Source organism: Cydia splendana, chromosome 26, assembly GCF_910591565.1.
Source record: "Cydia splendana chromosome 26, ilCydSple1.2, whole genome shotgun sequence".
NCBI classification, from domain to species: Eukaryota; Metazoa; Arthropoda; class Insecta; order Lepidoptera; family Tortricidae; genus Cydia; species Cydia splendana.
This window is the reverse complement of record NC_085985.1, coordinates 10,055,203-10,072,542: the sequence shown is the minus strand read 5'-3', so window position 1 is coordinate 10,072,542 and position 17,340 is coordinate 10,055,203. Positions and strand designations below refer to the sequence as shown.

Here is a 17,340-nt window from a genome sequence, read left to right as displayed (position 1 = left end):
ATAACACCTTACCCTAGAGGCTAAAATAGCGGCAAGCAGTGCCACTAGACGATGGTTGTGGCACTCCCGCAGCGCCAGCCCGTGGGGGTCATCAGCGCCCGCTCGGAGGAGCATGTCTGCTACTTGTAGAGAAAACCCTACTCTTGCGAAATATGCAATAACAGCTTACCCTAGAGGCTAAAATAGCGGCAAGCAGCGCCACTAGACGATGCTTGTGGCACTCGCGTAGCGTCAGCCCGTGTGGGTCATCAGCGCCCGCTCGGAGGAGCATGTCTGCTACTTGTAGAGAAAACCCTACTCTTGCGAAATTGCTTACCCTAGAGGCTAAAATTGCGGCAAGCAGCGCCACTAGACGATGCTTGTGGCACTCCCGCAGCGCCAGCCCGTGTGGGTCATCAGCGCCCGCTCGGAGGAGCATGTCTGCTACTTGTACGTGTTTGTTCCTTACGGCTACTGCTAGCGCTGTCCATGGTACGTCGCCTGCAAAAACATTGTCATGTAGAAAATAGTTATTTGTACAACAAGAGATCAAAGTTTGATATTTCTTCGAGTGCTTATTTTGAGTCCCGTGCAAGCGAAAGATTCTATAATAGATTCACGAGCGTAGCGATCTTTGAAGAAACTAAATAACAGGATCAAAAATACGTTTTTTAGTCTTTTCTACTTTATTATTATTTTTTTGTTCTAAGAATAGATTCCCCATCCTTAATTTATCCGAAAATGATACATCACATGCCCTAATATGTATAGCTTTAGAGAAATGATGCTTCAATTGAAGCGCGGCAGCGTCGAACTTCCCCCCTCCCCCCACTAAATGTGCCGTGGTTCTCGATGGCTCCCGGTCTGAATCTACTCAAGGCCAGCTATGAATCAACTGTGCCAAGTTTTAGCGCATAGTCACAAAATGCAAGGTGTCGTGCACTATAAAACCAGCTAATAGTACGTATGTCTGATCACTGCGCTTTCTGTGCCCTATATCTTGAAAACGGCTGATCCCATGAAAAAATGATTGATACTTATCTCAAATTTTATGGTCTACAACTCTTACTTATATGTAAACAGCATTGGAGCTATAGAAATCTTGATATTCGCGAAAAACCGATTTTCATGATCTTATACGAGTGTATACTAGTTTCCAGCCTATTTTATCTCTCCTATTCCAAGGTTGACCCCTTTTTAGGCTTAAAATTACTGGCCTATGATGCCAGTAGGTTACAATTGAAAAATTTAAAGACTTAATCTAAATTGAATTGTAAGCTGAAGTATTTTACAATTCTTTTTTTTTTGGGGTTTAGTTAAATAGATTTTGTAACGTACATGTTTATAACCAGGTTGAGTACTCACGGTCGGCGCTGGCTCGGTTGAGCGAGGGAGACGGCGACACGGAGCCGACGGCGGACGCGCTGCGCGAGCGCCGGCGGGAGTCACGCGTGCCCGTACTCTCGTTCTGACGACACAAACATACATCCAAAGATACATTGATTGAGTAAGATGCGTAAAATCGAAGACAATTTCTTGCTTCGAATTTGACAGATAAACGAGATGGTCAAGCTAAAGTGGGACTGGGCAGGCCATATACGACGTATGCACGACCGGCAAGGTCGGCCTAAGAGAAGATGGTGGGACGACCTGGACACATTTCTCAGTAACTGGACGGATGCTGCAGTTAATCGGGAGGATTGGAAGTCTAGGTGGGAGGCCTTTGGCCAGCAGCCGCGCACGCCACGCACGAGTCCACCCCCCGCGCTATGTCCACGTGTATGCCTCGTGTGTTACCTCGGGCGGCGCGGCGGAGGCGGCGGCGGCCGCGCCGGCGTGCAGCAGGCGGCGCACGGTGCGCACGCCACGCACGAGTCCACCCCCCGCGCTATGTCCACGTGTATGCCTCGTGTGTTACCTCGGGCGGCGCGGCGGAGGCGGCGGCGGCCGCGCCGGCGTGCAGCAGGCGGCGCACGGTGCGCACGCCACGCACGAGTCCACCCCCCGCGCTATGTCCACGTGTATGCCTCGTGTGTTACCTCGGGCGGCGCGGCGGAGGCGGCGGCGGCCGCGCCGGCGTGCAGCAGGCGGCGCACGGTGCGCACGCCACGCACGAGTCCACCCCCCGCGCTATGTCCACGTGTATGCCTCGTGTGTTACCTCGGGCGGCGCGGCGGAGGCGGCGGCGGCCGCGCCGGCGTGCAGCAGGCGGCGCACGGTGCGCACGCCACGCACGAGTCCACCCCCCGCGCTATGTCCACGTGTATGCCTCGTGTGTTACCTCGGGCGGCGCGGCGGAGGCGGCGGCGGCCGCGCCGGCGTGCAGCAGGCGGCGCACGGTGCGCACGCCACGCACGAGTCCACCCCCCGCGCTATGTCCACGTGTATGCCTCGTGTGTTACCTCGGGCGGCGCGGCGGAGGCGGCGGCGGCCGCGCCGGCGTGCAGCAGGCGGCGCACGGTGCGCACGCCACGCACGAGTCCACCCCCCGCGCTATGTCCACGTGTATGCCTCGTGTGTTACCTCGGGCGGCGCGGCGGAGGCGGCGGCGGCCGCGCCGGCGTGCAGCAGGCGGCGCACGGTGCGCACGCCACGCACGAGTCCACCCCCCGCGCTATGTCCACGTGTATGCCTCGTGTGTTACCTCGGGCGGCGCGGCGGAGGCGGCGGCGGCCGCGCCGGCGTGCAGCAGGCGGCGCACGGTGCGCACGCCACGCACGAGTCCACCCCCCGCGCTATGTCCACGTGTATGCCTCGTGTGTTACCTCGGGCGGCGCGGCGGAGGCGGCGGCGGCCGCGCCGGCGTGCAGCAGGCGGCGCACGGTGCGCACGCCACGCACGAGTCCACCCCCCGCGCTATGTCCACGTGTATGCCTCGTGTGTTACCTCGGGCGGCGCGGCGGAGGCGGCGGCGGCCGCGCCGGCGTGCAGCAGGCGGCGCACGGTGCGCACGCCACGCACGAGTCCACCCCCCGCGCTATGTCCACGTGTATGCCTCGTGTGTTACCTCGGGCGGCGCGGCGGAGGCGGCGGCGGCCGCGCCGGCGTGCAGCAGGCGGCGCACGGTGCGCACGCCACGCACGAGTCCACCCCCCGCGCTATGTCCACGTGTATGCCTCGTGTGTTACCTCGGGCGGCGCGGCGGAGGCGGCGGCGGCCGCGCCGGCGTGCAGCAGGCGGCGCACGGTGCGCACGCCACGCACGAGTCCACCCCCCGCGCTATGTCCACGTGTATGCCTCGTGTGTTACCTCGGGCGGCGCGGCGGAGGCGGCGGCGGCCGCGCCGGCGTGCAGCAGGCGGCGCACGGTGCGCACGCCACGCACGAGTCCACCCCCCGCGCTATGTCCACGTGTATGCCTCGTGTGTTACCTCGGGCGGCGCGGCGGAGGCGGCGGCGGCCGCGCCGGCGTGCAGCAGGCGGCGCACGGTGCGCACGCCACGCACGAGTCCACCCCCCGCGCTATGTCCACGTGTATGCCTCGTGTGTTACCTCGGGCGGCGCGGCGGAGGCGGCGGCGGCCGCGCCGGCGTGCAGCAGGCGGCGCACGGTGCGCACGCCACGCACGAGTCCACCCCCCGCGCTATGTCCACGTGTATGCCTCGTGTGTTACCTCGGGCGGCGCGGCGGAGGCGGCGGCGGCCGCGCCGGCGTGCAGCAGGCGGCGCACGGTGCGCACGCCACGCACGAGTCCACCCCCCGCGCTATGTCCACGTGTATGCCTCGTGTGTTACCTCGGGCGGCGCGGCGGAGGCGGCGGCGGCCGCGCCGGCGTGCAGCAGGCGGCGCACGGTGCGCACGCCACGCACGAGTCCACCCCCCGCGCTATGTCCACGTGTATGCCTCGTGTGTTACCTCGGGCGGCGCGGCGGAGGCGGCGGCGGCCGCGCCGGCGTGCAGCAGGCGGCGCACGGTGCGCACGCCACGCACGAGTCCACCCCCCGCGCTATGTCCACGTGTATGCCTCGTGTGTTACCTCGGGCGGCGCGGCGGAGGCGGCGGCGGCCGCGCCGGCGTGCAGCAGGCGGCGCACGGTGCGCGCGTGCCCGCCGCGCGCCGCGCACGCCACGCACGAGTCCACGCCCCGCCCTATGTCCACTCGCACTGGGTGCACTCGCTTCTCTTCTACGCCATCCTGCAACATTCATATTATAGTATTTTATGCAACCGTTGTTTAAGAGAGGTCAAAAAAGGCGAGTGGAGTAACAATTTGAAAAATTTAGTATTTTTTGACTCGGTTAAACAACGTTGCATACAATACTGTTTCACGACCAAGCACTTTGAAATAAAATTGTGAAAACAAATATTTTTCATGTCATCTAGTGGACTTGAATGAATGAATGAAATTAAATAAAAAACATGTCTATGGTTCACTTATTTGGCAATACGGTATTTCATACAATGTTTTTTAAATGGTCATTACACGAAGTATCGAAAAGTGCCAAAAAGATACTGCGTGTATGCACAAATTTATGCGTTATGGGGAATAGACTAAAGACTTGTTTTGACAACTATAAGGTAGGGTTTTAAAGAAGTGTCCACGACCCTTTAATAGACAAATAAACGTACGGGAGTAGAAAGACATTTTAATAGGGAACATTACGCGAAACTCTGCGTAGGTGGCGCCACTACCACTATCTGTCACAATCTGGGGGGCTACCGCGAAACAAGAAAATCGAAATTTCGTTATCTAATCTCTCTACCACTCTTGCATATTCGAGCGATAAAGAGGCAGATAACTAAATTTCGATTTTCGCGTTTCCCGGTAGGCCCTTGTTAACAATCAATGTCATATTTTATTGTCTGTGAAAACTTGTCAAAAAACAGTTTAAGGCACAGTATGTATAAGTTACTCTATGAGTTTACTAGAGGCGGTAGTGCTGCACTCTGGCGACAGAACATTGCAGTAATATCCCCTATTCGCTGCTGTGATTTTTTGACGCAGTTTTAAAGTATACCGTTAACCCTTCTCCGAGCCGCAACAGACTAGAAGGTATTCCCAAAAAAAAAAAAACCAAATACAAGATCAGTTTCAGATTCATTTGAAAGGAGTAATGTTTCCTGAGAGTACCATCGACCACACTGTTAACTTTACATCGGTGGACCTTATGTGTAGACTGCGAAAGTGGCTTCTGAATTTGTCTTTGTACAGCGTCGAGGAGTTTTTCAAACTACCGTACACATAGGTTATACGAGTAATTGCATGTTGTGTGCATGGTGTGTGTGTTGTGCAACTTAACTTGTAATGTAACGATCGCACTGTAATGATAATGAACATGAATAATAATCTGTATGAATAATTTTCGTTTGATATAATGGTTTACTATTGTACCTATTGTGACTTGTAACTCTTGTTATTAATAAATATTTTCACCACACCAGCTCGGAAAGGCTTACTTTGCACTTCAAAAACTGATAGCAAAGTTGCATTTTATTCACATGTGAGGCAAAGTAATCAAATGCAAATTTTGAGATGTTTTCTTATGTTTGCTGGTAGAATTGACTTTTAAATGATGATTTTGGATGATAAATATTGAATAACATTCATTTGGATTAGATTTGGTTTGATTTTGTTTGATATTTTACATTTAATATTTGCTTCGGGTTGGTGTGGTGAAAATTTTTGTGTTTCACTAGGGGGCAAATTTTGTTTAACCCTCGTGCTTTGAAACCCTCGCAACGCTCAAGATTCCATTTTTCGAACCACTCGCTACGCTAATATTAGCACGAGCGGTTAAACAACAACTTTGCCCCCTTGTAAAACAAATAACTATTGTATTTGTATTTGTATTATGCCTTTTGTTTAATAAGGTCCAGCGATGTACAGTTAGCAGTGTTGCTGTTTGTACAATCTAATTTGAAACGGAATGCTATAGTTCGATTTTTTTGCATTAGAAAAGCATTACGCGATCTTGACGTGTCTTTTAATTGAAAAACGCTTTTTAAAAATCAGTAACTAACTTATGTAAGCAATGTAAATAATCGTATATGATTCATAATTGTTATATATTTGCCGTGACTTGTTTTTCAATAAAAAGACACGTCAAAATTGTTTACCTTTTTTCTAATGCTAAAAAAAACGAACTATAAAATTAAAATTCTATTGGCACGTATGTGATCGGCAAATCGTTATATTATGCCTAGAAAAACGTTAAGGGTTCATAACATAACACCTAATAAGAACTTGGCATGCTCGGTATCAAGCTTCAAGATCGAGTAAGGAATGTCGAGATCCGTCGCCGCACCAAGGTGCATGACGTGGGTTTCGTCATTACCAAACTAAAATGGAATTGGGCGGGACATGTTCCTAGGCAGAGTGATGACAGGTGGACTAAAATGTTAACAGAATGCTGGCCGCTTTCGGATGAAAGAAGCGCCTGGCGTCCGTTGGCTCGTTGGGTGGACGACATCCGGAAAATTGGGGGTCACTTCTGGATGAGATTCGTTCAGGACCGGGACAAGTGGCGTACTAGAAGTGAGGCCTATGCTCAGCACCTCAGCAGTGGGTGATAAAGGGCTGATATGATGATGATGAATAAGAACTAGTTACTTACATGAGTACCAGAGCCAGTGAGCCTGCTGACGATGGCCTGTATGCCGAGAGAGACCCCGCGCTGCGGGCTCAGCGCCGCGGGGGGCGCCGCCGCGGGCTCGGGCTCCTCCGACTAAATATAATAAACTCCATTTTAAACACATATTTAATTACACAAACGGGTCTACCGCGATATAATTACATTGTTTTTACCTTAAATCCCGACGTTTCAGCTGAGTTGCACCAGCTGCGGTCACGAAAAGAGCTGGTGCAACTCAGGTGAAACGTCGGAATTAAAGGTAAAAACAATGAAATTATATCGCCGTAGACCCGTTTGTGTAATTAAATATTAACTCCATTATTACAACTCACATACCGATTCAATCTGATTCGATTGAAGCGCTGGTGGCCTAGCGGTAAGAGCGTACGCCTTTCAATCCGGAGGTCGCGGGTTAGAACCCCGGCTCGTTCCAACGAGTTTTTCGGAACTTATGTACGAAACATCATTTGATATTTACTAGTCGCTTTTCGGTGAATGAAAACATCGTGAGGAAACTGGACTAATCCCAATGAGGCCTAGTTTACTCTCTGGGTTGGAAGGTCAGCCTTTTATATTTCTGACTTTAACATTAACCTCTTTGATTAGCTAGTTGACCAGCTAGTTTTAATAATGCAGTACTAAGTTAACTTACAAATCGATGAACACCGGTAGCATGCACGAAAAAGTGTCACGTTGTGGACAAACTCCATGGTAACGTTGTGGACAGATCTCCACGGTAACGTTACGTAATGTAATGGTAATGTTTTCTTATGACGTTATCATTATCACGCAAAATTATCGTCCGTAAACCGACTTTACAGACATATTTTTTTGGGAAACAATAGATACCTTAATAAAACACCACTTAACTAGTTTAAAACCTACCTGTTCCTTCACAGGGCGACATGGTATGGAATAAGATAGCAGCGCGTCCACAACGGCGCTGCAGCCAAGCGTGCTCGCCACGTATAGAGCGCTCTGTCCGCGAGCGTCTACTGCGTTCACGTCGAAAGCTGCCTCGTACTGCCATTTGCCGGTGACATCGCTAAAAAATAGCTCATGTAAACTAGAGATGCCACGAATATTCGGCAACTATTCGGTATTCGGCCATTTTGCCGAATATTCGGTATTCGGCAATCGTTGCCTACTATTCGGCCGAATACCGAATATCTGTTGCACCTACCTAAAAAGCAAAATTACACAATAAAAATAACCACACACTAGGTATATTTTTAAAATGTATTCTTGGAAAACAACTTTCCAAATAGTTACGACGATAATTTTTTGATGACTCAAAACCTTTGAGTATTTGTTGATTACAACATATTTACAAGCTTTTATTTAGTTTCACCTGTCCGTTGTCTGTCTGTCTGTCGGTCTGTAATCAAATCTTGCAAGTTAAATTTGATCCACTTCTCGGTTTCCGATTGAGCTGAAATTTTGCATGCATGTATAAATCGGATGACAATGCAATATTATGGTACCATCGAGCTGATCTGATGATGGAGACAGGAGGTGGCCATAGGAACTCTGTGATGAAACAACGTAACCTAATTGTGTTAGGGGTTTTTAGAATTGTCTCGATGAGTATTAGTTGTTTGTCGTAAGAAAAGTACAGTCAGCGATAAAAGCTTGTACCAAAAATGAAATTTTTGCCAAAAACTTATTTATTTTTTAAATGGGTCTGATTTGATTAACTCTAACTACATTCATTGATTCTGTTCATCAAAAAACTTCTTAGTAAACGTTGTACTCTGTTGGCAGTTTTCATAATAATTGTGACTCAAAATGTTCGCATGTCATACCGAATATTCGGTCGAAAGAGGTGCCGAATATTCGGTATTCGGCCAAAACCACTATTCGGGGCATCTCTAGTCTAAATGTTGAAATTAAGACCCTGTAATCTAGAACAGCTAGACATGAGTACACATATTTAATTACACAAACTCGTGTCGATTTAAAACACTCCCTTCGGTCGTGTTTTAATTTATCGCCACTCGTTTCAAATTTCCTCTTTTCCGCACATGTATCGTAAATAACTATTGTCCTTCAGCACACCTGCATGAAATTAGTAGTTTGTGTTACAAGGGATCAAAATGATATATTTCCGTCAAGGGCGTACATTGAATCCTGAGCGTAATGAAGGGAGGGATTCAAGTGTTAACGCCCAAGACGAAATAATTTTGATACCGTGTGACACATACTGCTTTTCACATCAACTATTTATGAGGAAAATAAAAAATCTTAGTGTTGACACAATCTGATGCTTAAACAGATTATTTAAGCTAAAAAAATAATGTGCAAAAAAAATTTAAAATTTCTATTCTATTCTATTCTATACTTTGATCCCTCCTAGCAGGGAAGAAAAAGTCTTTTTCACCTCAGCAGCTCGAACAAGAGTACTTTGCTTCTTAAAAACAGTGAGCAAAATGCGATTTTGCTCACTGTGTCATTTTGTCTCACTCAGTGAGCAAAATCGCATTTTGCTCACTGAGTGAGACAAAATGTCATTCAAGTGACCTTTATTGTCAAATGTCATTTCAACATGCGGGGTCTAATACAAGTTCGATATACTTGGGTTCTATTATCTCTGTCCCTCTAGGTATGTTCTCACTGCTTAGGGTGAAAATTTTTGTGTACTACACGAGATCAAAGTTATTTACATCTCGTGCGTATTTGAATCCCTTACTACGCTCAAGATTCTAAATTAGATTCACTCGCTACGCTCGTGAATCTATTATAGAATATTTCGCTTGCACGGGACTCAAAATAAGCACTCGAAGAAATATCACACTTTGATCTCTTGTTGTACAAATAACTATTTCCGAATAGGTGATGTGAAATAGTTATTTGTACAACAAGAGATCAAAGTTTGTTTAAGGGATTCAAAAGCGCACGAGATGTAAATAACTTTGATCTCGTGTAGTACACAAAATTTTTCACCCTAAGCAGTGAGAACATACCTAGAGGGACAGAGATAATAGAACCCAAGTATATCGAACTTGTATTAGACCCCGCATGTTGAAATGACATTTGACTATAAAGGCCACTTGAATGTAATTTTGTCTCACTCAGTGAGCAAAATCGCATTTTGCTCACTGTTTTTAAGAAGCAAAGTACCCTTGTTCGAGCTGCTGAGGTGAAATAGTACATTGTGTATTAAGGGCGGGAAATAAGAAATTACGAACGAGTGTCAATTTTAAGCCCGACGCGAAGCGAGGGCTTAAAATGTTCACGAGTTCGGAATTTCTTTACCGCCCGTGGCACACACAATGTTTTTCATCACACTTGTAAGGAAAAAAAGGAGAATTAATAAAAACAAACTTCTGTATAAAACACTTTTCCGCCCTAGGGCGAAAATTTCAATTTCCCGCCCGCAAGCCCTACGTGTAAATAAGTGTTTTTCATCACACTTGCTCGGAAAAGATTTTTTCCGCCCTAGGGCGAAAAGTTCAATTTCCCGCCCGCAAGCCCTACGTGTAAATACATCTTTTCCGAGCAAGTGTGATGAAAAAGGTATTTTTGGAGCAAGTGTGATGAAAACAAACGAACGTGTAGGTGGCGAGCAGCGGGCGCGGGTAGCGGTGCTCCAGCAGCAGCGACACGAGGGCGGCGTGCCCGCACATGCACGCCGCGTGTATGGGCAGCCATTTTCCCTACGGTGGCCAATATCGAGAAAAAAACTGTCTAAAACTTGAATTTAGCGCGGAGCAAGTACCAGGGCCTCATGCGTTACGAGAAGGTGCCGTTGACCAACCCGCCGGGGCGCGTACGAGTATGAGGGTATCGCCGCTACTCGCGTATCTTTAGAGTGGCCAATATCGAGAAAGAAACTGTCTAAAAATTGAATTTAGCGCTACACAAGTACCAGGGCGTCATGAGTTACGAGAAGGTGTGATGTAAACAAACGAACGTGTATGTGGCGAGCAGCGGGCGCGGGTAGCGGTGCTCCAGCAGCAGCGACACGAGGGCGGCGTGCCCGCACATGCAAGCCGCGTGTATGGGCAGCCATTTCTCCACCGTTTCTTGCTGTAACAACATTGTTTGGGTTGAGAAGGAAGTTGGGATACGAAAGAACAATTGACATTTGATAATTAGGTATATACACCGTGTTTTTTTTGATTTCCGTTAATTTCAAGGGTGCATACCTGATCTTAAATCAAGTAACTTTCCCAAAGACAACGATATTCTAATTAACTCCATTTCGAAGATAATCAATATTTTATTATTTTCCTATAAGGCCTCTACAAGCTTGTACACTTGCCTTAAGGCCGGTTTACATATTGATTAGTGTTTAGAATGAGTTCATACATTTGCTACTAAACTTAAGTAAAATCTCGGTCGATCGATGTTCGTTGTTCGATGTTGTGGAACTGTACTAGTAGTTTTTAAGAACTGTATACTAATATGAGTGCAATAAACAATTCTGATTCTGATTCTGATTCTGAATTGACATTGATATGTCACAGATTTCAATTGTTTGGTTTAGTTAAATGTAATGCCCGTGTTACAACAACGCTATATGCTACATTTAATTACTTTTTAATATTAATTTTTCTGAAAAAAAAAAAGCAAAAAAAATTTTTTTTTTCCAAATTAACTATGCCATTTAGTTTTCTTAAACGTACTTAACCATACCCCGAAGTTAACGGAATTCAATAAAAACACGGTGTATACATATATGTATGTCATTGTTTATGTATGTTAAATTTCAGATTAGCTTTAGTGATTAGTAACACCGCCCACAATCTCTCTGCTTTGCCTTAAGGTTGAATGGTAGAGAATGCTTTTGGCATTAAGTCCGCCTTTTGTACGATAAGTTTTCTTATGTGCAGTCGCAGCAACAGAGCCACCAGCTCCCTGTGTCCGTGGTAGCAGGCTATGTAGAGGGGACTGTACTTGGTGACGGGGTGGGCTCGGCCGTCGGCGCCCGCGTCTAGTAACGCCTTGGCTACGGCCGTGTGGCCTGCTTCTGTTACAATACCTGCACAGCCTGAGGGAAGTGTCGCAGCAACAGAGCCACCAGTTCCCTGTGTCCGTGGTAGCAGGCTATGTAGAGGGGACTGTACTTGGTGACGGGGTGGGCTCGGCCGTCGGCGCCCGCGTCTAGTAACGCCTTGGCCACGGCCGTGTGGCCTGCTTCTGTTACAATACCTGCACAGCCTGAGGGAAGTGTCGCAGCAACAGAGCCACCAGATCCCTGTGTCCGTGGTAGCAGGCTATGTAGAGGGGACTGTACTTGGTGACGGGGTGGGCTCGGCCGTCGGCGCCCGCGTCTAGTAACGCCTTGGCCACGGCCGTGTGGCCTGCTTCTGTTACAATACCTGCACAGCCTGAGGGAAGTGTCGCAGCAACAGAGCCACCAGATCCCTGTGTCCGTGGTAGCAGGCTATGTAGAGGGGACTGTACTTGGTGACGGGGTGGGCTCGGCCGTCGGCGCCCGCGTCTAGTAACGCCTTGGCCACGGCCGTGTGGCCTGCTTCTGTTACAATACCTGCACAGCCTGAGGGAAGTGTCGCAGCAACAGAGCCACCAGCTCCCTGTGTCCGTGGTAGCAGGCTATGTAGAGGGGACTGTACTTGGTGACGGGGTGGGCTCGGCCGTCGGCGCCCGCGTCTAGTAACGCCTTGGCCACGGCCGTGTGGCCTGCTTCTGTTACAATACCTGCACAGCCTGAGGGAAGTGTCGCAGCAACAGAGCCACCAGATCCCTGTGTCCGTGGTAGCAGGCTATGTAGAGGGGACTGTACTTGGTGACGGGGTGGGCTCGGCCGTCGGCGCCCGCGTCTAGTAACGCCTTGGCTACGGCCGTGTGGCCTGCTTCCACCGCCCTGCAATCAAAAGTCTAATTAAGGGGCCGTCCAGAAATCATGTGATCATATTTGGCCTATTTTCGCGTTTCTCGCTAGGCCCTTGTTAACAAACCGCCTTGATGCATCAATGTCATATTTTATTCTGTGAAAACTTGTCAAAAACAGTTTAAGGCACAGTGTGTATAAATTACTCTATGGTTTACTAGAGGAGCTAGTGCTGCACTCTGGCGGCAGAACATTGCAGTAATACCCCCTATTGTTTAGTGCAAGCAAAGATACATTGATTAAGATGTGTAAAATCCAAGACAATTTCGTGCTTCGAATTTGACAGGTAAACGAGATGGCGCTGTACAGCTCCATACATTTTGCGGTAACTCCGACTGTCAAAAGTTGATGTTTGACATTTGATTCGGGTGAAAGCAGTATTTAAGTCTATTTCTGTGGGTGGGTAATGGATTTGGCCGGTCGAAGTATTAAGCAGATGGCGCCATCATAGCTTGCCCTGTCAAAACCTAGAATTGTGTAATTTTTTTGTTTTTTAATGCCCTGGATGCCAGCTCTTTAAGCCAAATCTCATAGAAAAAGGGGCAAGCTATAACAGACCTTTGACAGTTGCCAATCCCATTTCTGGACGTTTACTCACACATATAGCAGCGTGTTGGCGCCCTGCGGCGTCAGGTTGACGCAGAGCGGCGCATTACTCCCGAGGGCGGTAAGCTTGGTTTTAAGCCCCGCCGCGTCGCCGCGCAGCACCAGCTCACGGAGAGCCGCGTGCTGCGACAGTCTCTCTCGCTCCAGGGCATCTGCAAATATAAATAAATACATTTTAAAATAAGTGTTAGAAAAATTTACTCAACTCCTTACTTTTTGAAATGTCCACAAAAAAGACGCCCGTTTTTCCGAACGTTTTTGACCCATACAGTCCAAAGTAGTGTGTAAGAGTAATATTGCAAGGGAGAGTCTAATGGCTCCTCTCCACGATGGGCCAACGCAGGCCACTCCAAGAGACGCAGGTATGCGGTAGAATGAGATAGCAATATCACTTGCTCCCTCTAACGCATAAATGCGTCCCTTGGAGTGGCCTGCGTTGGCCCATCGTGTAGAGGAGCCATAATAGAAACCATGCACTAGTTGACCGCGGGCCAGGAGCAAATATCGTCATTCGCGCCTCCCGCTTCATACTTTTTCAGATGATAGTTTAGATGCTATCATGAATTAAAAAAAATAGTCAACCGGTTGTATCGCGGTGGAAAAACCATCAGTTGAACACTCGGAGTAATTAACGATGGAGCCGCCATTAACAGGCGTTCCCCTCTGTCGAAAATAGGCGGCCAATGGTCAACCACATGTCAACCATATGTATGGACTGACGTTTATCTGACATGACGTACGTCATACCTGGTACAGGTCCCTAGACATTTAATGTGCCCCTCCCCCGCAAAAAACATCAGACTATTTTGTACCGAAAATTTTAGACATGGCGTCTCCGTTTGTTATATCCTCTAAGGTTGAACATGTCAAAATATTTTTTTTTTCAAGTATGAATATTTTTTTTTTTCATAGAAGGAAAAATAGAGGGAAAGAGAGGAAGAGGAAGACCGAGAATAAATTATTTCAACCAAATAAAAGAAAAGGTTCAGGTCGTGTCATACCAGGAGGTTAAGGAGTTGGCAGAGGACCGGACGAGTTGGAGATTGCTGCACCGACAAGAGCACAGCTCTTAAATATAAAGAAGAAGAAGAAGAAGAAGTATTCAAGTAGTTTATTTGCATTCATGTTGTACATAAGATTTTATGAAATAAAAGTTTCAAACATGAGCCCCGTTAGGGCATGGCAATCCTTATAAGTAACTTAAGCTAACTTAAACTAATGTGTTTTTTTACACTAGGTAACAACTGTAACAAGCTTTATAAACTGAAATAAATGGCATATACTAAGAAAAAGTGACCAAGGCCTCTAGTGCCCCAGGCTGGAATCGAACCAGCGTCCTCTGCTATCGCGGCAGATGCCCAAGCCCCTCGGCCACCGGGCCACAGCGGCCCGGTGGCCGAGTGGTTTGATGGGTTTTCAGTCATCGCCTCCCGATTGATACTTTGCCAGATGATAGTTTTCATAGTTTAGATACTATTATAAATAAAAAATCGTCAGCCGGTTGCATAGCGGTGGAAAGACCGTCAGTTACTTGCATAAACATGTAAAAAATACATACTAGCAACCATAGCACCCGATTGTTTCCTTCACCTTTAACCGGTTCGTTGCAAATTGACAAAAATCGATGACGTAATTTATGGACAGCCCCTATGATGGAACGCCTGTCGTGTCATACGCCACGCGTTAAAAACATTGATGACACGCCTGTCGTGCCATCCGCACCGAAATGGTTAAATACTCACCTCTCTCCCGCCATGGATCCAGTACATCATCAGTAAAATAATGGCTGACGTCGAACGCGACGTCCGGTTCCGGTTCTTCCTCTCCCGACCGACGCTTGCGTAGTCGATGCAGCATTTTACCTTTGAGTCAGTTCTAACTTTTCACTACACTTCACGTCTATGTCCATGGTTGGTGTTTCAAACTGGTATTAGGAATATTACTAGTTAGTATCTTAGTTACAAATGGGTAAGGAGCAGAACAAAAGTAAATGGAAAAGGAGCTTAGTTACATAACTGTTGTTTCCTACACCGGATCTGATTCACGTAACTTGCGGTTACAGTCATACGCGGAATACACTCGAATGCGTGACACACAGATCGCTTACTTTACTAGTCTGCCCCGTCAGCCAGGCGACAATACTAGCATAGTTTGTCACAAGAAGTGCTATACTACGTTCTACTAATATGCTAAGTTATGACCCAGAATGGAAATAGTTAAAAACTAACATAATAATGTATATGTTTGGTTATTAGCAATACCATATAAAACGAGCGTTTTAATAAGTGATCCAGGCGAACGTTACCAAAGCAACGAGTAAAAGCTGTTTCCCACTGATGTCCAGTTTTTTCGTCTTAAAACACTACGGCCCCGTTCGCACGGCAGCTTTTTCAACGCGCGTTAAAAAAGCGTTTGAATGACACAAATGGATAACCATGTACCTATGTATTCACACGACAGCGGTGGCGCTTTTTATCAAACGTTGTTGGATTTTCGACTTTAAGCCTTGGTCGTTAAATCGAATTTTGAGTGCAGACATATTCAAGCGCTTTTTTAACGCGCGTTGAAAAAGCTCCCGTGCGAATGGGGGCTACCGTCTCGGGTGTTTTCTCAATTGTTTCGACGCCGGGGCCCAACGAAAATTCACATGATTGTTTTAATTAATTATTAAAGTTTCCATTGACATTTTCTATACACGATAGTCACTTGGTTAGGCCAGACATTTGTCCAAAATGGCGTCGATCGCGCTTAGCGACGCTAGTAATGCGATTAGATGCCGACTTGCCGTATCGTCTTACATGCGAAACGACCGTTCAGACTTACACGCGACTGCACAACACATGTTACTCTGTCATGCCATGTGCAAACTGGGGTTGAAAAAAAAAACTAGTACCCGTCAAAAATATTTTTTGATACACACTTTTATTGCAGACTGTACTTTTTCTCCTTTGCATGTCTATCAAGAGCAAGTAGGTACTTCTCGATACCTTTCAAATGAGCCTAATAAACTCAATGTGTTTATGTTTTTCCATGGATGAGTTCCTTTGGCTGCCTTCCGACTGCATCATCAGATCAGCTCCATGGGGTTAAAAGTCCCTTTTCATTGTTTTTCGTAAATAACTCGTAAACGGTGGCCGTAGCAAAAAATGTTCTTTTACATATAAATAATCTACAAAAAAGATCTTGTACACTTTCTGCGGGGACCTATATTTAAAAAGATTTTAAAGCGGGAAAGTTACTTATTTATTTATTTTATTTGAATACATAATATACAACATTACAGTCGAAACCAAATCACTGTACACATCAGATTACAGAATAGATAATGTATTTACACAATTTAGGAAAATCAGATCACAATCAACTTTCGTTCATCATCTCACAGTACCGCAGACACATCTGAAACACAACCATCCATCGACTTGCAAACATATCACATTCTGGTGCTTATAATCAATCCTAATAGTAGAGATGATATAGCCTTTGGGGTCAAAATAATTCCCACAAAGACGGGGTTTGATGTATTTAGTTCTTTGGGTGTATCTTTTTGACATACTAAAAATATATCAAAATATATGCATGCAAAACGCATTTATTGACATTTCAAATTTGAAAAATCAAAAAAAATATTAAAAAACGTGTGTGGTATCAAATGACAGGAAATTACACGCTAAAAAAGGTCGTGAGGTTAACTTTACAAAATAAAAAAACAAAGTAGTGGCTGAAAAACTGTTTTTATTTCAATGTTGAAAATTATTTCCTACATTGAAAACTAAACTAAACTATCATAGTTTTACACATCAAAATACATTGTGTAAAAGAAAAGAATATTTAATTAATGAATACCTATTTTTAATTATATTAATATAATATGAAAAATATAGGCTCTATATTAATTTAAAAAGTTTTATCAATAAACTGAACGCACCTCAAAGGAGGTGCTTGGCAGAATATATGGAACAAAAACTATTGTAAACTGGTCATATTTTTGTAAAACTCGATTTCGACTGGCAAATTATATTACTTTTTGGCAACCGGGTTTTTTACCCTAATTAGATCCCGCTGAATCCGAATTTGCTCGATCGAATTCTTGACCGGAAGTGAGATATTTGATATTAAAGGTTCCTTTTTTTAGCATGTCGTAAATAACTCTTAAACGGTGGCGCATAGCAAAAATGTTCTTATACGTAAGTAATCTGCATAAAATTTCCTACAAGAAAGATTTCGTACAATTTTTCGCTAGGATCAATATTCAAAGAGATATTAACGCGGGAAAGTTAATTATAATCACTTCTAAGGTCGGTTTTTTTTTTAGTTTTTCGTAAAT

At 46.4% G+C, this 17,340-nt stretch overlaps 1 protein-coding gene across 1 annotated transcript in view; it reads right to left on the bottom strand.

The window, feature by feature from the left end:
- LOC134803083 (leucine-rich repeat serine/threonine-protein kinase 1) overlaps positions 1-17,340 on the bottom strand; it is a 122,471-nt gene that overhangs the window by 87,180 nt on the left and 17,951 nt on the right. The window contains exons 4-11 of the mRNA XM_063775789.1: positions 13,006-13,165; positions 12,215-12,380; positions 10,464-10,579; positions 7,436-7,595; positions 6,533-6,634; positions 3,955-4,113; positions 1,345-1,447; positions 317-480 (exon numbers count right to left, since the gene is read on the bottom strand). Coding sequence (XP_063631859.1) covers positions 317-480; positions 1,345-1,447; positions 3,955-4,113; positions 6,533-6,634; positions 7,436-7,595; positions 10,464-10,579; positions 12,215-12,380; positions 13,006-13,165 — 1,130 coding nt within the window. The remainder of the gene's footprint in view (positions 1-316; positions 481-1,344; positions 1,448-3,954; positions 4,114-6,532; positions 6,635-7,435; positions 7,596-10,463; positions 10,580-12,214; positions 12,381-13,005; positions 13,166-17,340) is intronic.